Source organism: Boleophthalmus pectinirostris, unplaced genomic scaffold (genome assembly GCF_026225935.1).
Source record: "Boleophthalmus pectinirostris isolate CB_2022bp ecotype Guang Dong unplaced genomic scaffold, ASM2622593v1 HiC_scaffold_14, whole genome shotgun sequence".
Lineage (NCBI taxonomy): Eukaryota > Metazoa > Chordata > Actinopteri > Gobiiformes > Gobiidae > Boleophthalmus > Boleophthalmus pectinirostris.
This window is the reverse complement of record NW_026571047.1, coordinates 11,387,867-11,412,282: the sequence shown is the minus strand read 5'-3', so window position 1 is coordinate 11,412,282 and position 24,416 is coordinate 11,387,867. Positions and strand designations below refer to the sequence as shown.

At 40.3% G+C, this 24,416-nt stretch overlaps 1 protein-coding gene across 1 annotated transcript in view; it reads left to right on the top strand.

The window, feature by feature from the left end:
- trrap (transformation/transcription domain-associated protein) overlaps positions 1-23,723 on the top strand; it is a 70,963-nt gene extending 47,240 nt beyond the window's left edge. Inside the window, 12 exon segments of the mRNA XM_055149973.1 lie at positions 894-1,095; positions 3,276-3,395; positions 3,480-3,536; positions 5,966-6,056; positions 6,614-6,819; positions 7,997-8,258; positions 15,365-15,590; positions 16,963-17,180; positions 19,068-19,252; positions 19,362-19,565; positions 21,066-21,260; positions 22,696-23,723. Coding sequence (XP_055005948.1) covers positions 894-1,095; positions 3,276-3,395; positions 3,480-3,536; positions 5,966-6,056; positions 6,614-6,819; positions 7,997-8,258; positions 15,365-15,590; positions 16,963-17,180; positions 19,068-19,252; positions 19,362-19,565; positions 21,066-21,260; positions 22,696-22,980 — 2,251 coding nt within the window. The 3' untranslated portion in view covers positions 22,981-23,723.
- The last annotated feature ends 693 nt before the right edge of the window (positions 23,724-24,416 follow it).

Below are 24,416 nucleotides of genomic sequence, written 5' to 3'. Positions count from 1 at the left end.
CATGCCTCTTGCTCCCATAGCAATCAAGCTCCCATTTCTTCATCACATGCCAAAATGCCTTTTATAATAGCACATTTTAATTGATTGGCTTGGTATGGGAGAGCAGTCTTGGCAAAGCTCCTAAGAAGGAAGTATATAAAAGCCCCTAGTATGTTTTTTCACTGACACAACTGTCTTTTTGTTTTGCATATGAGGTGAACATTTCAGGGTGCCTCTCATAGTGTATCTTATTTTCTGTTCAAAAAAATAAAAAATCTTCATGTGAAAATAGCTGATGGTTCAGAATTTCTTGCTTTGTCAGCGTAAATGAGGCGAAGAAACCAGTGTCTCCTGCCACCACTTACCTGTCTATTTCCTCCCGCTATGTTACAATTTCTAAATCCGAAAGTGTAAGAATTGCTTTGCCGGGGTTAGAAAATATCCCAAAGATTTTCAAGTTTATCCCCTCCAAGGTTTCTTTAAGCTCCTGCAGTGCTCTTCACGCTCAGAGTATTTGTGTACAGATAAATATAGCTATTCCCAATTTTTTTAACCTTGCTGTGGTGCTGTCAGTTCAGATGAAATGGCGAGATGTTAAGCTCATACACTATGTCAGATGGTATTAAATGAATTGATCTGCGCACTATGATAGGGCGGGTTCAAATCATATTACTTTACAACAAAATGGCTGATCCCTGGGTGACATTTATTCATAGTGGATTAAATGCTTTCTCCAGGGCCTTGAACACCAATGTAATGAAATATGGTGCTTATCGATGTGTAGTGCATAATTCACAAAATTATCATCATCATCTGTTTCTTGCGCTCGTAATCCCTCTTCTCTCCATTGCCCTCTACTGTAATGTCTCCCCCTATTATATCATCTAGTCTCACATCTATTATTGTGGCTACAGGTCAGAGGAGGCAAACAAGGCTTTCTCCGCCGCTGTGCAGATGCATGACGTCCTGGTGAAGGCTTGGGCCATGTGGGGGGATTACCTGGAGAACATTTTTGTCAAAGATCGGCAGCTCCACCTGGGCGTGTCTGCCATCACCTGTTACCTCCACGCCTGTCGACACCAGAATGAGAGCAAGTCACGCAAATACTTGGCCAAGGTGAGGTTAAGATTAAAGGGTTAATTATGGTGTGTGTGTTTTGGCAAAACTTTAATTGGTCCAATAAAACTATATCATCATAACGATACTAATCTGAGTCTTACATCACATCATCAAATATATGACATAATATATGGTTCATGGAAAATGATGGTTTAGGCTTCAATTAATCTTTTTAAATCTTTTAATTGTCTTTATTTTTTTTTTTAAAAAGGCTGTCCAATTTCACATAATCACTGGATTAAGAAAATGTATCTTTTATCTAGATGAATAATTGCATTAAACAATACTACAATTACCATCATTTTAAAATCCGTGCCAAGGTATGACATGACATCTGGGCACTCCAACCACACATGATCATTAAAAAAAACAAATTATTGTAAAGGTATTTATTTGTCACTCACCCAACCCAAGATCAATTGTTTTAATTGTTATTTTACCATTTACATGACGGTTGTGTAATACTGTGTCCTAAGAGGCAGTAAAGTATCGAAAAGCCACCTTCTCACCATCAGACAATAAACCTGTATTTTTGGTACAATCCACTAGCTCCTTCTTAGAGGAAACCTCTTCCTCCCAAGGTCACTGTTGATTCTTCAGTGCCTTGCCCCCATTCACTTCATACATTATTGGTGCTGAGGAGAAGGGAAGGCCATCTTTTCTCCCTCTCCCTGTCTGCTGGGTCCAAACACACAGTTGTAATTTGATCGATTACTGTGCGGCGGTGGTCTGTGGACGGATTCCCACGCCAGATCAATGGTGGAGTGAAGGCTATCCACTGGCAGTGAGGTTAACAGACTAATGGCTTCCCTTGACGCTGCTATCTCACGACCCTTCGCGTGCCCTGACCTTTCTGCTGCAGTCACTGTGATGCAACCATACCTCCCATTTCAGTAAGACTGCTGGGGGTAAAGGAGTGCTGTGTCCTAACAAGCACTCCACCATTTTACAGAGACACTTCTATTAATAGGATTTTCATCTGTGGCCTTGAGAGCATCTGAAAAGCCAGCACCAGTGTTTTATAATTGAAGATCAGTATTCACCAGAGCTACTGTTCTATTCTATCTGTTCTATTTCAGTTCACGGTCCTCGGCCCCTTTCCTAACAGTAGGACAGGCAACAGTGCTGTGTTTTATTTAAGCATATATTGACTAATACTAATGCACTGCAAATCCATGTTTAAAGCTCTTAGAATTCACACTTTATAGTTGGTGTTAAAGGCGCATTGTGTAACTTTTCTGGTAGAGCGTCCATGAAATGCTTTTATTGCTTTGTCTGGAATGTTTCACAGTATGGTATTAAATCTTTCTATCTTCATGGAGACCAAATCTGACCAAGTTACATGTCAGATCCATGGAGAGGCAACTTGACTCATTCAGCATACCTCTTTTTCTAGGTATATTTGAGCACTAAATCCACCTGTAATTGAGCAGATGTAAGGTAGAGTTTTTACTGTCATGCTGTGGAACATTACAGGCAAAGCCTGTAAGACCAATCCATAGAAACAAGCAGGTGATGAATGCCCAACCAAAAGTTACATAGTTCACCTTTAAATTGGTCTTCACTTATTTTAAATACAGAGTCGTTTTCTGAAGTGATTGTTATGTTAATTTGCTAGTAGATTATTTTTTTAAATTACATGTTTCCAGTACAGGTCACAACTGCTTCATGCCAATGTTCTAATAATACAAAGTGTTTGGAATACAATTGAATGGGTGCTAAAATGTTTGTACATTGTTTTTCTTGTAGCTACTGAGTGATATAGAATATAGGATCATATAATAAATTATACAGGTGTTGACATGAGCCATAGTCTGTTCTAATATCCACTGTTACTGGTACTACATCCCAATTAGATGTTTTGGTGTACCATGTTTCACTGTGCTGCCAAGCTGGTTTGGCACAGCAGTATCCTGATGGATGAAATGAGATGACCAGTCATTATCAGTAATTATACACAATCTGTGTAGCCTGGTTTGGCCCACTGCTAGAAACCTGTGGTGTTGAATTGGGTTAATGTCTTCTTCATAATGGAGAGACACAGATAAGAGGAACCTTCCTGCTAAGATTGCCAAGATGCGCCTTGTTTTATATTTAATCTTTCTTAAAATCATTGTAGTATATGTGTATTCTCTATTTTTTTTTTTTGGTCTAACCATTCTTTTTGCACTCCACAGGTGTTATGGCTATTAAGCTTCGATGACAAGAACACCCTGGCAGATGCTGTGGATAAATACTGCATTGGAGTACCGCCCATTCAGTGGCTGGCCTGGATCCCACAGCTCCTCACCTGTTTAGTGGGTTCAGAAGGCAAACCTCTACTCAATCTGATCAGTCAGGTATGGTTATTAAAACTTTTTGTGTCCAATTTTATCCCACAGCTCCTCACCTGTTTAGTGGGTTCAGAAGACAAACCTCTGCTCAATCTGATCAGTCAGGTATGGTTATTAAAACTTTTTGTGTCCAATTTTATACTCTATAAGTCTAATTGCATTAACCACTCATATTTTATTAGACTATAATTTCAGTAAAGCGCACCTGTCTGGCATGCGTCGCTAATCAGCATAAATGAATAGCCTTCTTCCTGCCTTCTATTTACCAAATGAAACACACTGATTCTTCCCTGTCCCCTTTCCAGCTCTTTATTGGCATTTTCACAAGTCTCAGCCGAATTGGTTTTTAAATTATTTGTTCAAGAAATGATTATAAAGTTAATATTGTATGCATCCGCACTGCAGGAACCAAGCTAGTAATTAAACCAAGGACTAATTTGCTTTGCCTAATGGAGTATTATTTCCACACAATTTGAAGAGGGTGATCTTCAAAGAGTAGTCTGCTGTGACAAACCGCCTTCCTCTCTGTAAAGACCACTATTGTACTGAGGCTGTGCAGAGCTGGATAAAGGAGAGAGTGGAACTCTTTTAACATAAGGAGGCAATACAAGGAAAGAATACAGTACCTCATACAGAAATGACTTGAGGCACCACTACCCAATGTTATTAAATTAAAAACAGACATCGCATTCCATGTGAGCAATAATATTATTTGGCATATTACATAATCAAATTAAAGACATTTTAAGATGACATTAAAGGTGCACTGTAACTTTTCTGAGATCTTAAAGCTTTGCATGGAATGTTGCACAATATGGCTTTAAACCAATCTAGCATTTATTCAATTATGAGTGTTTTAATTGCAAAATTACAAAATTATTACCCTGAGCAGGCTCGCTTCTTCACAGATATGACCTAAAACTTGTCCTGGTGGTGTTAACTGCTTGCCTTCAAGGAGATGGACAAGTTATATTGCTTCCCACCAAAGCAATAACATTTCCAGGGAGACAAACAGGCTGACTGACCCTCCACTGGAAGAGTTACATAGTGCATCTTTTTAAAAGACACAAAAAGGAAAAAAATTATATATGTTCTATGTACACAAGCACTAAAATATAGAACAACAGTTCTATATCTGTTTAAATTTGATGACACAGTTAGTTAAGAAAAACAACATTTTAATAATCAACTTACGCATACGAAAAGGTGAGACAGAGTCAGATTTTATAGACAGACCACCTTGAGCAGTTTTGTGGTTTATCTACCCTTATCTCCCTGTATATTTCTAATTGGAACATGCTTGCATTTCTAAATATGAACCTAACATAGAAGCCAGCAATGAAACTAAACTAAGTGACATTTTCAGGCCATCCATCTTCTCCCCTTCATTTTTGTGCTAATTAAGCCATACTTGTTTCACAGCACTTGCGCGCACTTGCTTAGCTGTGCGGCTTGTATTAATGTACCCCAAAAAGCAGCCAGGATATTTGGAATCACTTTGTACTTCTTGCACTAATATTTCCAAATCCACTACTTCTTTTAAAATGGAGTCTTTTTATTCCATACCAACCCTTTTTACGTAAAGGGTAGAGCCACATTTCGATGCATGGCAGGGTTCTTCTCCTTTTCTGGCCTTGAATTATTTAGTGCTTCTCTGTGGCGGCGGGATGTTTAAAAAACGTACACTGAAATATTGATGAAGGTGCACAGAAGAGCGCCTGGGGAACGACGGCAAGATGAATCAGAAGTTAACACACAATCTTCTCCACCTCCATGTTGACGTTCGGACACCTCTCTCCTCTCTCCTTGTCTAGCACTTGCCCTGTCCCTCTGCTCTCTCCCTCTCTCTCTCTCTCTCTCCCTCTCTCTATCGCGTTTTATATCTCTCTGTCTCGTTCTCTGAAGACACTTCTCGTCTTCCCATTACCATGTTGATCTGTGGTGAATCCTCACTTCCTTTTATTCCTCTTTCATCTTTAATGTAGCTTTTAGTTTTCACTTAAGATTCCAATTTCCAGTTCCCCCTGAATCCAGTGACTTTCTATTGCATAAGGCTTTTTAAATATACAAGCTATTCAATAAAGGATTGGTTTATTTTGGGTCAATTTTAATTTGAAAGATTTTTGTCATCTATTGATACAACTTTTGTACAGTATCAGATTCATCCTTTTATCAGAGTCTGTGGACTTTTTGGGTAACTTCAAATCTGACTTCAACTGTTAAGCCCCCCCCCCCCCGTGATCCCTGTGACTTCTGGTGAAAAGTCTTGAGGGCACTTTCATCATCAGTCACATTCAGTAAAGTAATTCAGCCATGACATGTTTTAAACTCACCTCAGTCCCTGGACTCAAAGCTTCAAACATGGAGTCTGTTTGAACCCTGGTCTTTGGCTGTATCACAGGAATCTCTCTCACTTTCTGTCTCTGTCTCTTTCTCTCCACCTTTCTCTCCGTCTCTTGCCTCTCCTCTCTCCCTTTTGCACTCCTGAGGGGAAGTCTTTGAAATGTAATCGGTGACCCTCTTTTATCTGCTAGGTGGGACGAGTGTACCCCCAGGCGGTGTACTTCCCCATACGCACTCTGTACCTGACACTGAAGATCGAGCAGAGGGAGCGCTACAAAAGTGGTGAGTAAATATGAGGGCACGGATGGGTTGATTCTTGACCACTCTCTAAAATAACAAATCTTTTCTTTGCTCTTTAAGGGTTGAAATGTTTAAAACCAACTAAACTAGAATCCATGTACTTTCTTTTATTTTCCCCAGAACACATAAACTGCTGGTGCCAACAGACATCAGTGATTTAGGGCCTATTTTGTATGTGTTTTACCTCTACAATATGGTTTATATTTTAGTATTGTGGTGTATTTAACCTTGGTGCTGAAAAAGTTAGCCTAGTTTAATTTTTGTAAATGGAGAATGTCTTGCTGGATGTGAGAATTATTTAAAACAAAAAGCTTCAATATTTGATTCATTGTGCAGTTGGGATTTGGGGAACTTTTGTGCACATTACTCCCTCTACACTCAATTAGTTTGATTTTCGTGAATATCCATCTATTCGAAGCTACTTTAAATATATTCCAATTTAAATGTATTCAGTGCATATTTATGTGAAGCATTCAAAGTGTTCTCCTTAGCATACTCCCCATGTGCTAATGCTCTGTCCTTATCCGCTCTTTACCCAGATGCCTCTGGGCAGCAGCAACCCAGTTCGGTGGGAGCCCAGCCCCACTCCGGAGGCTCTGACCCTGGCCCCATCAGAGCCACAGCTCCCATGTGGCGCTGCAGCCGCATCATGCACATGCAGAGGGAGCTGCACCCCACCCTGCTCTCCTCTCTGGAGGGCATCGTGGACCAGATGGTGTGGTTCAGGGAGAACTGGCATGAAGAGGTGAGGGGACACGGAGCCTTTGTCCTGGTGTGTGCGCTTCACATGGAGAGACAATAATACACTGGCCGCGTGGCATCTGTGTGTGTCTGAAAGCTAGTCAGAGCACAGAGGTGTGTGTGAGGCCACCTCCTGCCCAGATGACCAGCGCTAGCACAGCCTGTCTGCCCTGCACATTTGTGCAAGTTAAAGTTCTTTGTCTGTGAATAGCATTATTTAGTCCATGTGAATACAAGCGATCATAGTCTTATTCTGAGAGTGAACCAGGTATCTGAATTTGAATTTGCGCCTGAATAGGAGAGGATGTTGGTGAAACTAAATCTGAACTGAATTAGCTCCATTGTATTTGACAGCTCTTGTTTCATCTTGGCGAGAATTAAGCCTGACATTCTCATTTAGGCAGGTGCTTCAGATAGTTTTTAGCCAGGCTCTGCAGTCTCTCACAGTGTAACTCTGAGACTGTGGGTGGAAGGAAACTGGCTGAAATGGAGGCAGCGTGAGGCGAAAGCCCGACAGGTGATGGATGGGTGCGGTGAGCGTGTAGGATGGGCCCAGGGATTAAGCTCCTGGAGTTTGTTGGTGTGTGTGTGAGACTCTGTGATTATCTGTGATAGTTTGGGCCACTCGGCAGCAGCTGCAGGCTCTATGCTCCGTTCCACTGGACGGACAGAGCCAGGCGCATGCTGGGTCTTCATCTTTTTCTATTTCTCCTCAAGCACAAGACACACTATAGGTAGTACTGACAATATGTTACCTTTGCACTAATGGGCCTTATATTTAAAGCTGTTTTTTTTTTTCAAAGCAATGTTATGACACTTTCACTGTATTTTTGTCTGCCTTTGATATGTTATTATGTGATGTAAACAAACATCATCCAAACAAGCAATAGACCTTGCTACAATATTTGTTGTCATCCACCCTTAAAGGTCTCATATTACGCTATTTTCTGATCTATCTTATAATGTTGTTTCCTCCTCACATAAATCAAGGTTATTCAAAAATGTGTAGATGAAACACAACAAAACTCTGTTTATGTTTTTGATAAGGTAACAACCTTATAACATGGCTGAGAGCACACAAGTTTCTTTAATTTCCATTATTTAATACCACCACAACTAATACAAGCACCCATCACCGAAGTTCAACAGTTGAACAAATCTTACCCCTTTTTTTTCTACAGGTATTGAGGCAGCTTCAGCAGGGCCTGGCTAAATGCTACTCAGTTGCCTTTGAGAAAAGTGGAGCGGTGTCTGATGCTAAGATCACGCCGCACACACTGAACTTTGTGAAGAAGCTGGTGAGCACTTTCGGTGTGGGCCTGGAAAACGTGTCCAACGTGTCCACTATGTTCTCCAGCGCCGCCTCAGAGTCCCTGGCACGACGTGCCCAGGCCACTGCACAGGACCCTGTTTTCCAGAAAATGAAAGGACAATTCACTACAGGTTAGTTACTTTTGTTTATGATAGTGTAGGCATGATAATAAATATCCTGTATCCTATATAAATTTTAATTTTGGACATATGTAGTGGTAATTCCAGAACTGTCACCCAGCAGCCTACTGTAAACAAGGGCCAAAACATGCAAAACAATACTTATGATTAGACTAATAAAAATAAATAACAACATCTTTATTCTGTTAAAGGAAGATTTTTCAGAAAAAAGGTTACTTGTATGCAAATTGTCCCTCCATTTTGGAGAGAATTTTTGGTGCTGAACTGGGACCAAAAATGGCCCTGGACTTTTCCCCCACAAATCATCCCACGAAAAAAAAAAATTGTTGAGAGAGAATTTAACTTTAAGAGATTTAAAACCAAAAACATAACTACCAATGGATACAGTATGTGGTTTTGTCAAATGTAACTTCTTTACTCTGCAAATGAAAACTGGCTCCAAGTTTGAGTATTAGACAAAGTGTGAAGGTGACACTGGTGTAAAAACAAGCAACACCTCCAGCTGTAGACATTTAGCTAGCGACACATTTTAAACTTTCAGTCTATAAAGTCTCAAGTGAGATTATTATTATTAACAACTGTTTTAATACCAGAAACATTATGTTAGCAGAAACCCATTTACTGAACTCACTATACTCTGAAGCAGTTATGTTGTGCAATGTAATTAAGGTTTGAAACAAATGATTTAATTTGGTGTGGCATGTCTGTGCAGTTTACTGGGCAGATACAATAGTTTTTCTCACCTCTTCTCTATTGGGTTCTCTTTCTGTGTGATTGGTATATTAACAAATTAGATATGTTGCTTGGGTGGGATATTATGTGCTGCTGACATCTGGCCCAAGGCCCCATTGTGTTGAATATGATGACTTGAATGTTGTCCAGGACATTACATGAGGGACTTCCCTTAGTGGTCACTGCCTCGCTCCACAGGCTGCACATGCATGTTCTCTAAATTACAATCACAGTTAACAGCCTGGTTTGTCCTGTTCATTGCTTTTCTACATAGCACTTCCTCGTCCCTGCCATCGCCCCTCCGTCTCGCCTGTGCTTTTCCTCTTCATTGGTTTTGAAAGTGGTCTATAGAGCTAATGTGTTTGGCCCTGGGATAGAGAAGGACAAGGAGAGGGAATGAAAAGCAGCTAGGGAGAAAATGATCCTCTCACTTACAGAGAAAATATAGACAATAATGAACAGTCAGAACTGAAAAGCATAAAATCATACAAGCAGATGAAGGAATGTGCACATTTAGTACTGCAAAACTAAAGACTGGAGACAGGTGTTATGGTATTAGTAATCAAAGCCCAGCCGTGGCACACGGCCTGGCTGAGTTAACAACACAAACAACAGTTTGTGAGACTTGGAGCTCTGCACTGATGAATTTCCCCAGATGTGGATGAGCCAGCTGTGTGCCACAGCCGGGTGGTCCCGGGCGGGTGTTGTGGGTGCCGTGGGTGCCCTGGCCCACCACTGTCCCACCACTGTCCCCTCTGCGACACTGGACTGTGCAGACAGAGACCAAACCACACAGGCTCCAAGAGCGGAACAAACAGGGTTTACAGAGCTGCTGAGCAGCCAGCTCCACTCGAGCTCCACGTTAGAGCTCACTTGCTTTCACGGGGTTTGTGGGCCGGAAAATATGGGTTTATGTGTGCACATATAACATTTGGCAGCAGGGAGGCATTCAAATCCAATTACAGCCAATGCTATTTGCATGAGTTACTGTTTTAGCAATGGATCTCTTCCAGACACTTTTGTCACAAGTGTGTCTTTGACTTTCAGTAATATGTATCAATTTAAATGCCATTTCTCATTTCAGTGCATTTACTTTGACATATTTCCTATCATAACCTTTAAATGTGAAGCTTCACAGTAGAAGCCATTATGCCCTGTGTCCTATTCATTCTGCTAAAGTAACCCTGGAAAGTCAGACCGTGCTCATACTCACAAACATAGTTCCGGGACAGTCCATGGGGGAATAGTGGTCCTCTAAAGTGCCCCACTGGCTGAAGCATCATTTAGAGCTGCAGTGCCCCCTCCCCTCTTCCTCTGTCAGTGGGGCAGGTAGGCCACAGGAATAACTCTGAGTTTCACACAGGTCATAGAGCAGCCAAATTATTTTCCACACATTTTCTCTCTCTATCCTCATTCCTCTGCTAGTTACAGAGCAGGGGTCAGAGATGAGAACTTCAGAGCAACTCCAAATAACTCTGGCTCCACAGCAGTCACTTTACAAGGCTGTTAGACTCTGCTACTATAAACACCACAGGCACAAATCAATAGTTTCTGATGCTGTCTCTTTTTTTGTCCTCCTGACAGTACAAAAGATGGAGAGAAGCCAATTTGTACATGTATTGCAATTCATGTATGTAAGTGATAAGTGAATATTACCACATTCCTTTATGACGTGTGCCACTCTTTCTATTTGGAGGCATTATAAACTTTAATGTTGTTGAATAGTTGTTTGGTTGCAATTCCCCCGCAGTTTCAATTTCCACCCCCTGCTACCGGGTCAGGGGAACTGCAGACGGACTGACAGCAAAATAGGACCACTCGGCAAAGAACATTGGCTGTTTTAAAGGGCTTATTTAAAGTATTAGGAGGTCTCACGCTGGAAGAAATTGAACAGCTTTGAAATGGCAGGACCTCGCAGCTTCCTGGATTCATTCTTAGAGGTGGTACAATAGAGCACACCGTAGTAGGGGAGGCAGGTATTTACAGATGAAGCCCAGGGGCAGAAAAGGGTCTCAGTTTTGCCCTCCTTCCTCATCATTATTATTGCTCTGCTCATAACAGTATGTTCGCTGCAATATTAGTTTTGACTTGGAACTGGGATTTAATACTTCACAGCGTCCTGCTGTACCACTAATTGAATCAGTTCACCCTGGGAGTTTAACGTCCAAAAGTTTTCTAATTGTGCACCGAATTGCTTTATTGAAATTATGAATGTCTTGCTCATGGACAAACTTAAATAAAATTTATTTTCATATAAAATTAAGTGCATGGTGAGTGAGGTTTCATGACCAATAGCACAATGACTGTTTAAGATGGATTGTAACTGCCAACCAATTGCTGGGTGTGGGATGACTTCTCAACATTTTAAAGGCCTTTAATATTTAATACAGCTAAAATGAATACTGTTAAAATGCAGGCATAAGTTTAAATTTAAGTCAAATTAGGCCTAGTCTCTAAATACATTTGATCAGCTTCACGCAAATGCACATATTGTGCAAAATTGACTTTTTTAATGTTGTTTCCTCACCAAAAACATATGTGGAATTTTATTTGTTCCATTTACACATCTTTCATTAATCCTGTTTACAAGGTCCTCTTAGTCTGAACTCTGGAAATCACTCAATTCGTCTAAAGTCCATGATTTATGGCTGCCAGCATTTCTGCCATCAAACTTGGCCCATTACAACTGCAGGCTTATATTAGCATGCCGGCCGAGTTGCTTAAATTGCTAGTTTTACTTTTTTAGGTAAAAAAGTTCATTTGACTTATGTGACCATTCATACCACATTTATTTATATCTCTGACGCAGTTTTTTTTTTTTGCTACTACTCACACGGTCATGACCGTACAAACAAGCTACTCTTTGTATCTCCTGGTGTGTACATAAAGCAAAAGCAAATACCCAAACCTCTCTTTAATTAATCATACCTGTTAGTGGCTTCAGGTTTCTTAGGCATTGGTCCTAAAAATACCCTAAACTAATATTAATTCACAAATGCTGATTCTTTAAATAGCCTTTCAGTTATTTTTGAGTCTTGCTTTTGGCTGCATTCTTCATATTTACTGACTGCCTGTCTTTTTGCCCCTATGGCAGATTTCATTTGTCAAGGTTGGTAAGAGTCCGTATTTATAGCTCTTGGGGAGGTGAGACATTGCACTCTTAAACACACCTGGGAGCCGCCCCCTGTGTTATGGTCTTGTACTTGCTGGATGCCTTGCTCAAGGGCATTTCGAGGGCAGGGGGAAAAAAATAACACATCGACCCACTGTAGATTTCTGTTTTTACTACTTGCATCTGTTTTTGCTATGAGGCAGTGAGCATGGGTTGTAAAATAAGAAAGAGAGAGGAAAGGATACAATCATAACAAAGATTGAATTGCTGCAATAACAATATGCCAAAGGATGATTTTATAGTGATAATATTGTCAAGCGTCTCTACCTATCGATTTTGCTTGAACCATGGATGGTCTAATGGCTTAATACTACTTTCCCTTCACTGTGTTTTAAAAATTATGCATATTGTGTAGTTTTGAACATTTACGTTTCTTCATCCAAAGTTTGCCAGTTTTGGTTCATTTTCTTCTATTGCTAGAGCTGAGCTTGAAGTGCTTTTCAAACTCTATCTCAAGACCAATGATTGGGCTCGATGCTAGATACAGAATTCGATATACAGTGATAAAAACAAGTCATCTTTGTCATCTTCAACACAACACCAGTTCTTTAGTTTTGGCATAGATATATGCTCAAATTAGTATCTAGTTTCGATACTAGTTTAGAGGTCCTATATTGCGCAAATATTATAATGTTGTTGCCTCATCCAAAACATGCCTGGCATTCTCTTGCGTTTCAATCACACATTTTTAACAATTCTTTATTAGTCTGCAGAAGTGGGACCAAGTCATTGGTTTGCAAGTCTCAAGTAATTCTCAAGTCTTTGACCTCAAGTCTGAGTCAAGTCAAAGTCGAGTCTCAAGTCACTGGCTCGTAAGTCCAAGTCAAGTCCAAGTCATTTGCTTTGAACTTCAATTCATTTTAAGTCTTTAAGCCAAAGATTTAAAGACTACCAAATATACCAAATATAGCTTAGATTTTTGCTATTTAAATTATTTTTAAATTAAATTGTACTTAAAAAGCCATGCACTGAAATGAAAGGATCATGTTCTATGTAGTTCCCTCTGTTTTACTGTATTGTACTGTATATTACTGTATGTAGTACATTTGAGGATACTGTATCACAGTACTTAAGTTACATCCAAAGTATGAAACAGAGAAGTGGGAGGGACGTGTTCCAGTTTAATCCTAAAAAATTCAGTGCCGCATTTATCAACTGTAAAGAGAAAAATATTTTATAAAAACAGGTATTGTCACAGGCCTCAAGTCCGAGTCAAGTCCCATGTCACTCCATTTTATCAAGTCAGTTCTCAAGTCCTAAAAATAGTGACTCGAGTCCAAGTCACGACTCGCAAGTCTCCACCTCTTACTAGGGTTCCAAATGGATGACCCAGCATCACGATGGCACGATGGAGAGCCACCATCGTGATGCCACCTCCCCTCATGTCAGAAACACGCACTGAGATGATGAACATTTTGAAGGGATTGCTCTGTAAATCAAATTACAAATATAACTATTATGCATGCTAGTTTAAGTAGCCTGCCAGAGACATGATGCGTTGAGCCAACACATTCACTGCATCAATTTATCAGCGGTGCAGGTGTTCACGTGTCACGACTGCGCTCTGCGCAAATATATTGCACAAACACCGCTCATGTTTAACAAGTTCAACACGATATTATTCAGTCCATCCAAACAAAGCGCAGTATGTCATCTTACCGGTTAAGAAAAGAAGACCTGAAGAAACAGCGAGTCGCGTGCGGGGCGTGTCTCAAAGCCAAATGCGTAATAATAAATCCACATTTAGTTACAGCCTGTAGTGTACGCGTAAAATTTAAAACAAACGGATAATATGAACCAAAATACTACCAAAATCGCTCCTCTTTGGTAAATATATCCAGCGTGGAGCGCGTGTGCGTAAAGCTGTATCCTAACGACTCTGCGTAAAGTTCTTCATATAATTCTCCTCTGTTCAGGTAACCGCGGAAAGTGTCGAATACGAGAAACAAAAGTTAAACTTCGTTTCCTTCGTAACCCTCACGATCTCCTCGGGGTCACATAGACCCGAAGAATTGTTTTTTCCCTTCCCGCTCTCTTGGGGCGGGTCAGTCGGACCCAAAAATTTTTTTTCAAATAAATTCTTGCCAGACGAGAAAATCATTTTTTGGGTGCGGGAAAATAAAAATAAAAAATTCTTCGAGTCAATTTGACCCCGAGGAGAGCGTGAGGGTTAACAACCAACTCTTCTTAAATGCAAGCTTTTTTCCCTGATGAGTAATTAGGTTAGTAAAATGACGAAATTATACATTTTAAGTAGAAAAGGGTATATAATATTTAACAATTTAATGAGTTACATTTAAAGAGATAATAATGGGTGGCTGAGTGTCTAGCACTCATGCCTCACAGCAAGAAGGTTCCAGGTTTGATCCCTGGGTCTCCCGGGCCTTTCTCTGTGGAGTTTGCATGTTTCTCCCTGTGTCTGGATGGGTTTCCTCCAGGTGCTCCGGTTTCCCCCATCAACCCAAAACATGCTACACAGGTCTCCAAGAACAGTTGATAGTCAAGGTCATTTAAAATACAATCAATCAATGAACCTGCCCAGGGACTACAGGTGGAAATTAGCACTGGTGCTAGTGGCTAGACACTTCACCCACATTGCCTAGTATGAAAGTGGTGTGTGCGTGAGTGATGGTGGTGGTCGGAGGGACCATTGGCGCCGATTGGCATGGCAGCCGCGCTTCTATCAGTCTGCCCCAGGGCAGCTGTGGCTACAACAGTAGCTTACCATCACCAGATATAAAATGAATGAATAATGCTGAATGTAATGCTCTGTAAAGTGTCTTTGTGACAAAAATGTCTGTGAAAAGTGCTATATAAATAAAGACTTACTTATAATATCATCGTCCATCACGATGATTCACTGTGAACATCGTCAACTGCTAATTAAGGGTACATCCCCAACCCTACTATCTACTATCTACATCTCCAAAGATCAAAATGCTCTGTTCCACATTGATGTCATAAAGCGTGAAATTCCAGGGCTGAATTATCTGACTATTGATACTTTTGCCAACCATATTTTACAACTTTATTAGCATCTACTCTAAACCATTTTATCGTAATAACATCATCATCCAGACTATTTCTGTGCATGTATTTCTTCCTTTAGGCTTATGCACACTAGATTGAGAGCACAAATAAAATAAAATAAATTAAATGTTGATGACTGAATACTAGCCCTCTTTGTTGTCAGACTTTGACTTCAGCGTGCCCGGCTCCATGAAGCTTCACAACCTCATCTCCAAACTGAAGAAGTGGATCAAAATCTTGGAGGCCAAGACCAAGCAGCTGCCCAAGTTTTTCCTCATTGAAGAGAAATGCCGCTTCCTCAGCAACTTCTCTGCGCAGACAGCTGAGGTGGAGATCCCCGGGGAGTTCCTCATGCCCAAACCTACGCACTACTACATCAAAATTGCCAGGTATGGTCTTTGCACACACTGCCTTAGTAAGCAGAATGAGAAACTAGAGCATGCTATGATCTGCAAACTGCCAGGCTGTCAAGACTTTCAAGAACATCAGGTCTTAAGGCAGAAAACAGTTTTACCCAAGTAGGTTTTACTTATCTCTAAACACAATTTTAGCTTTAATACATTTACTTTGGCCTTTAATGTTGAAGGCAAGCCATTATGGATATTCATAGATAGCTATATGTTCAGTTTAGTTAATATTCTTTATTTGAGTCATTTATTTGTAAGGAAACAGAAGTTTAACTGCGAAAACATCTTTTTGAAAACATATTTTTTCCCTTATTTCCATCTTCTACACAAATGATGAATAACATAACATAGTTGATAGGATTTGCTCAAAACAGAATTACATTATATTTTGAACGCACTAAAAATTTGGATTTTGAAAACACTGCTAGACAATTTTTAAGACATTTAAGACATTTTTTTTCCCCCAAATTGCATCGGTTTTAAAATGTGTTTTTGCAAATAAATTTTCATATATTCATTGCCATGGGAGTGCTTATCCCTCTATAATGTGAGTGTGTGAGAATTTATGGTCTGCTCCATGCCACATAAAGTCTACAGTTTGAAGCTGAGATAAAAGCTGAGGTAAAAAACAAAATACAATTTAACAACTATCAAATCAAGCTGATCCATTTTGTTCTGCTTATCCGGGGCCAGTTTGTGGGGGCAGCAATCTAAGCAGGGACTCCCACATTTCCTACACCCCGGACCCTTCCGCTAGCTCTTCCGGGGGGATACCAAGAAGTTCCCAGGCCAGCCGAGAGACATAGTCCCTCCTGCATGTCCTCGATCCTCCTTCTGGTGGGACATGCCCAGAACCCCTCCCGATAGAGGCATCCAGGAGACATCCGGAATAGATGCCAAGCCTCAGCTGGCTCCTCTCGAGATGGAGGAGCAGCGGCTCTACGAGCTTCTCCGGTGTGACTGACCTCCTCACCCCATCTCTAAGAGAGGGCCCAGCCCCTCTCTGGAGGAAACTCACTTTGGCCGCTTGTATCCACGATCTTGTCCTTTTGGTCATTACCCAAAGCACATGACCATAGGCGAGGGTAGGAACGTAGATTGACCGGTAAATCGAGAGCTTTGCCTTTCGACTCAGCTCCTTCTTCACCACAACGGTCCAATACAGTGACCACATCACTGCAGACACTGCACCGGACCATCTATCAATCTCACAGTCCATCCTTCCCTTACTTGTAAACAAGACCCCAAGATACTTGAACTCCTCCAGGGAGAGGCAGGGACTTGATCTGTGTTGTTAAAAAACAGATTGCATGAATAAATCGCCCCTTATAATTTCACCTTTATGTGTTTCCAGATTCATGCCCAGAGTTGAAATCGTGCAGAAGCACAACACCGCTGCGCGTCGCCTCTACATCCGTGGACACAATGGAAAGATCTACCCATATCTGGTGATGAATGATGCCTGCCTCACCGAGTCCCGCAGAGAGGAGAGGGTTCTCCAGCTCCTCCGCCTCCTCAACCCATGTCTGGAGAAGAGGAAGGAAACCACCAAGAGACACCTGTTCTTCACTGGTGAGAGAATAAGAATTTGGTATCTCTATATTAATTACACTTGAACTGGTCTCAATAAAGCATGAACCAAGACTTAATTCATAATGAACAAAGTAGCTGATTTAGGTTTAGTAACTACTTCATTAATATCCTAACTCCTAATCTTGACCTCTTAATCAAGTAATTACAAAGACGGAATCATTCTTAATTCATAATAAACTAATTGTTTATAAAAGTACTTATGTTATGCTATTTTCTGATCTGTTATAATGTTTCCTCATCACAAACTTACCTGGAGTTGTGTTTTATTTCATTGTTTCATTAATTTGTTTCATTCCACCTTGTGATCTCATGTGGTATTACTGAAATGCTCCACTGTGTTTTTAAACTCCATAACACTATTTGAAATTGCCAATCTCTACTAAACTAAATATTAATGGTAGCTGTTAACTTGAAAACTTCTGCTACATGACATCATAGCATGGAGCAGTGTTTAGAGCTTTGGAGCTATAGACATATTAATAATAAAGGAATACTTAAATGTGTTTCAAAAAAGAACTCTAGGTGTTTTTGATGAGATAACAGCATTATAACATTGCTCAAAGCGTACAAGGGTCAGTTTTGTGTAATATCTTTAAGTCTTTGTTCATCCGTTATTACGGCTAATTAAAGTGTACATTCAGTGTTACTAAGATTTGAGATTCAAAAATTGAAAAAAAAAAAAAATAAATGTGTGTGTGTATGTATGTATATATATATATATATATATATATATATTTTTTTTTTTTTTCTAGGTACAGTTCATTATTTTTTTTGTCTTTCTGGTTTTAGAGCTGGCCCGCCGACTGCAGATAGACTGTCTTATGACTATAAGACATTATTTATTTAAAATTTTGTTTGTCTATTATTAAACATTTATGTCAATAAGAAAAAGGTTTAACATTACATATTTCGAAAGAAAAGAAAACATGCAGATGATGTTGAAATTTTTCAATAAATATTTAGTTTGGCCCACAATTTAGTTTTTAATTTTGGCTCTCTGTGAATTTGAGTTTGACACCCCTGGTTTAGACAATGTTCTTTTTCATACCTGTTAATGCATATATAGGGATAATTAGCTTCACTGGAATCGTTGTCATTGAGGTATATGAGCAGAGTTATGGCACATTTTGACAACTCATTGGGGTGGACAATTGGCCACCAACACCTCCTTTTATTCCCACACTATGTCCCTAATGCCCACTGTAAATTTCTATTGGCTTTCAAGCACAGTTTCCTCTCTTGTCATCCCCCTGTGTTCAGCTTCACCCAGATGTTTTCCCACTCTACATTTACACACTTGATTGGTTTGTTTAAAAGGAAATTCGGACAGGGAATTCCACAGTCCCCTCCATCTCATTACCACCCTACTGGAATAGCTGTGTTACAATTGCCACCTGAAATCCAATCTATGCATGTATGTGGGTTTATCTTCAGGACCAATGTATAGTAGATTTTTGTGTGTGTGATACAACTCTGGTTAGCACTGAGTGAAGACTTTTGAGTCTTCAGAGATTGAAGCTCTGTAACAAAATCTTCCATATATTGTCTTGCATTTTACTGGTAGATGCAGTTGAATATATAACCATTCTGTGTAGTATTATGACCACCCAATTTTGTCACAGCAGCCTCAGTATTTCAGTGCTGTGAGTTGGATTCCTGGCTCTGACAGTTTGCTGAATGTTCCCCCATCTCTTCATGTCCATTTTAAGAAAGGCTTGAAAATCATATAAAATTAATTAAATCCAAATTTTAAAAAGAAAAGAGCTTTGCAATGACTTTTAACTTTTGTGGTTGATTGCTTTATTTCATTGTTGTTTGAGTTCCTGACACCTTTCTTATCTTCTCTCCTCCATCTCCTGCCTGCAGTGCCCCGTGTGGTGGCAGTGTCACCTCAGATGCGGCTGGTGGAGGACAACCCTTCGTCTTTGTCACTGGTGGAAATCTACAAACAGCGCTGTGCCAAAAAGGGGATCGAGCATGACAACCCCATTTCAAGATATTATGACCGCCTGGCTACTGTGCAAGCCAGGGGCACCCAAGCAAGCCACCAGGTACATGTCACCATACAAGCATTATAAGGCTTTGATGTAATTTTATTGTAACATATCCAACTATGAAAGATTTTTAAATGCAACTGAATATAATATTTTTTTACTCCAGGTCTTGAGGGACATCCTAAAAGAGGTCCAAGGAAACATGGTACCACGGAGCATGCTGAAGGAGTGGGCTCTTCACACTTTCCCCAACGCCACAGATTACTGGACATTCCGTAAGATGTTCACCATCCAGCTGGCTCTCATCGGTCTGGCCGAGTTCATGCTCCACCTTAACAGGCTGAACCCCGAGATGCTGCAGATAGCACAGGTAACACCCACCAACATGCTGGTGCCAAGGTCAAGTGGGAGCTCTGAGGCAATGGCTGATCCAATAGATATCCACACTCATAGATGCATTAAGAGATCAGCATTACCCCTCCATATCTCTTCATATGAATTACCATTCTCCCCCATGACATTCACGCATGGCCTATCAGTCAGCAGCCCCTGTCAATGCCAAGGATGTTTTGACAGAACATTATATTCAGTGCCGCCACTCAACAGCTATCAAAGACGTTTCAATTTGAAGACTGCACATTTGTGTGAGCTCCTCTGCCTCTCTGTCTGGAGCCCGGGGTCTGGAGACGGCTTTCTCAAAGTCATTATTAAAGATGATTGTGTCAGTTGGGCACCCCTCCCCTCTGATCCTAATCGGCCTTTGCTGACAGGCGTTCCTCTGGGCAGCTAAGCGCTAGTATTAAGCCCCCTTTCTGCCTGTTCCACACTGCAGATCCCATTAGACACAGGAGGATTATGGAGCGAGATGTGTACACACTAAACCACACTCACAAATATGGTGCAAGGACAGGACATCACAGCTGGAATACCATAACCCACCTTCTTTTTCTTGAAGAACAAATCTAACCATGAATAGTTGGAAACCTAAGAAGCACTACTTTGTTTCTATACCCTTGCACACATGTTGGATTTGTTGCTCACCTCACTCTTGACATCTCAGACATATTTTTTATATATGAAATTTCCTCTGTATCTTTAACATGTTGCTTGGCACTAGTTCAGAAAATTGTGACAGTTTGTGACATTTCTCACTGTGTGCTGTCACTTAAATGTGACACCATAATGTAGCAGATGTATACTAGCTCACAAAATAAGATCCTGGTTGGTCACTAGCCCATTAGCATTCAGAGTGCTGCCTCTGCAGCCTACTGTCTGCAGACTTATCACAGCCTCTAGGGGCTGCCAGTGTCCCAGCCCGCTGCCTAGCAGCCCTCCTCTGGGGCCTGAGGAGCAAACGACAGCAGAGAGCCTGGGGAGAAGAGCAGAAGGAGGAAGAGGAGAAGAGAGGAGGCAAGACTGAGAAGAAGAGGCAGCTCTTACAAGATTGAAATTCTCAGCTATAAAGCTGTCACAGCCACTCACCTTTTCATATAGGGAAGCTTATCTCACTGGATTGGCTACTCGTCCTCACACACATAAATGCAAGCTTAAAGATGAAAACTTGGCGGTATATATTTGAGTCAGTGGGGAGCGTGGGCCCAGAGAGCAGTGCATTGAGGATTATAGATGTTCTGCTGCTGATAGTTTGATGTGTTACTGTGTCTGACCAGGCAGATCAATAACAGCAGCTATTTCTTTGGTCTTGGCATGGTTTAGTAACTCCTTTTATATCATTGAATGTGTTAAAGGGAATGCAAAATAAACGTACATATTTCTACAAAAGCTCATGAGAAGATTTTGAATAATGTGACTGCTGTATTTACTTTTTGTCCTCATTTACATTTCTCTTATTTCTGTCTGCTGCTTCTAGGACACGGGCAAGCTCAATGTCTCCTACTTTCGCTTTGACATAAATGATGCCACTGGGGACCTGGATGCTAATCGGCCTGTTCCTTTCCGCTTGACTCCCAACATCTCAGAGTTCTTGACCACTATCGGAGTCTCCGGTCCCCTCACCGCGTCCATGATCGCTGTGGCACGCTGCTTTGCACAACCAAATTTCAAGGTATTTTGTTTGTTTATTTCCCAATTATTTTTTTTTATCATTTTCATCTCATCTCGTAAACCTTTGGGCTCAAATAATTCCTAGAATATAAGTGCAGAGAAGCAGCCAAACAATACAGTGAATATAAAAGGAAAACAAATCTGCAGCAAAGCCATAATGACAGGTGTGTGGTATGTCCATGTATAGGTTCAGTAGATAGTCGCACAGATGTGGAGCAAAAATGCAGTTCTTAAGAGGCAAATAAACAAAGTTTACTGTGTGAACTAATTAAGGCCAAAAACCCACAAGCCAGATTTTTTTCTTGTGGTCCAAAGGAAATGGACGTTTCCAGGGAACGAAAACAACACAACAAACACCTAACAATCATCCACTCAAAATATAGTGAAACCCTTGACCATAAAACGTTTAGTGCTGTCTCAAATTCCAGCTCTTAAGGTAAGCCTGGGAACAGTTTGTACCTAGTTAGGTGATGATTGCTAGTGTTGATCCCATCCTGTTTTTTCATGGTCGTCCATTTAAGTTCTCTGTTGCCATAATGAGCTGCTAACAACATGGCAACATTCCCCTAAAGAGAACTGACCCACCCTGAATTTTGAGTTAACAGCTCAGCCTTAAGTATACATTAAACCTAAGATTGCCAATGACCTTTGTATAAACTGAGGTGTTTGTTTGCCGTCATTCCCAGGATGCCAGTTTGACAAGTATTCCTGGAAGGCAGTTGTTTTCTCGACTCACTGACAAATTCTCCAAGTTCTATATAGTGCGAGTATTTTATATTTTATGAACCATATTTGTGAAAGGTCCTACATTACACAAAATGGGCTCTTGTGAGGTTTAAGCCATGTTAGAATGTTATTACTTCATCAGAAACATACCCAAGTTGTTTTGTTTCATTCATATATGTTTGAGTAATCCTTTATTATTAGTCTGTCCACATCTCCAAAGCTCACAATTCTCGGTTGCACCTTGTGATGTCATGAAGTGGTAGTTTTCAAGTTAACATCTACCTTTTGTTCAGTAGATATTTGCCATTCCAGGGCTGAAATCATCCAAATGATTCTAGTGAAATTATATTGAGTTTAAAAACACAGTGAAGCACTTCCTGTTTTATCATGTGGAAGAAATTGTTTTCCATTTGAGAGAAAAACCTAGCCTAAAAAAAGGTTTTGTGTGTTAAACATGTGTAAATGAAACAAAACACAACTCCAGGTATGTTGTTGAGTAATTTACATTATATACGTATAATGTTATATAGGCCATTTAAACTGCTACAAATTATTGTGAAACAATTACTCTTGACAAAAGGACCTAGATTAAGAATTGTATGTTTTATTCAGATTTTATATTTTTTCAGGTATTTGCCATCTTCAAATATCTTTATATTTTTCCTCAATTCACTGACCTTTTAATCTCATTTCTTTTCTGCATCTTACAGGTTGATGGTATTCTGAAAGCAGTCCTTCGAGACGAGATCATCGCTTGGCACAAAAAAACACAGGAAGACACCTCTATGCCCCTGTCTCCAGCCGGCCAGCCAGAGAACATGGACTCACAGCAGCTCGTCTCATTGGTCCAGAAGGCTGTCACCGCCATCATGACCCGTCTCCACAACCTGGCGCAGTTTGAGGGGGGCGAGAGTAAAGTCAACACCCTGGTTGCCGCAGCCAACAGCCTGGACAACCTGTGCCGCATGGACCCCGCATGGCACCCGTGGCTATAGGTAGAACACAAGTGTTGATGTGAAGATTTGTAGAAAGATCAGATTACATACTGCGGGTAGGCCTTTCTGTAGATATAAGGCCCTGACATGTTTAATGGTCTGAAACTGAAGCTTGGGCATTAGGAAAACATGATCTAGATTCAAGTTGAAAGCCTTTTACTGTCATGATATGAATTGACAAATTAGAAGGCAATTTACCAGGATGCTGAATACAATGTAATACAAAGGATATTTTATTGAATGTTTTGTTTTTCAACTTGTATTTATTTTTCTACATTAATGGGGTGATTCAGTAATGTGAATAAGGCAAAAATTTTCTGTCTGATTGTAACGTTAAAATGTTAATCTTATTTTTTTATTATTATTATTATTCTTTTTTTTTTTTTTTTACAAGAAACAGCCGTATGTATATTGCCCAACTGGTGGAAAAACTTGTTGAAATGTGAATGGATGGTACTCTTTTTTTACACAATGCAAACCTAAAATTAAAACTTATCCAGTATTAAAAACATTGCATCTTCATGTCTTTTTCCCTCTTGATTTGTTGGTGAGAAATCAAAAGAAGTCAAGCCTTTAGGGCAGGTTTGGCACTGTAATATAACAGCTGTGATGCAAATTGTCATTCCCAAGTTAGTTATGTAAGCATTACCCCTTTTGTAATGTACAACGCTTTTGTGCAGGTGTTGTCTATTCTCCTTTGTAAATAGGCATTTTGTTTTAATAAAATGCTCTTTTTTACACTGCGTCATTGTGCTTTTATATTGTAACCTGTGGACTTCCTTGCACAACAATGCATATAAAAATACTGGTTTCCCCTGAAATTTCCATAGAAAAAAGCTTATAACAATAAAACAACATCTGTGCTCACATCTACTGCATCAATGCCATACTGCTAAAGATTTGTCTACATTTTTTCCAGTGATGCAGTGATCTATCTCTGTTTCTCAAAATGTATTCAACAAAAGAAAAAGCATGGCATGAATTTGTTCCGGTTTGGTGGTAACAATTATGGTCAACCTTGGCACAGAAAAAGCTGCATCACTTGATTAAAGCATACCAGTAGATCTCTGAGTGGGATGGGCTCCACTGACTTAAACGCACTGTCAGCTGGCTCTCTTCTGCTCATAAACAAAGGTTGTATCTCTGTTGGCCCAGAGTTCACACACATCATGGCCTTAGCTCTTCAACATGTTACCACACCTTTTCCGTCATTTCACTTTCTCATGTAGTCTAATCTTTATAAAGCAGTGGCTGAGTTTTGCCATGTGTTATTAAACCCAATGAGTTTGAATGTGGCCATTTGAGATTTATTTACACTGGGGTGGACATGTTTTATTAGCCTATAATGCCACAGAATAACATCATTCGAGGATACTAAATTTTATACATCCACATTCACATCCCAATACGTTTTCTAACACTCAGAGGGCGCTGGC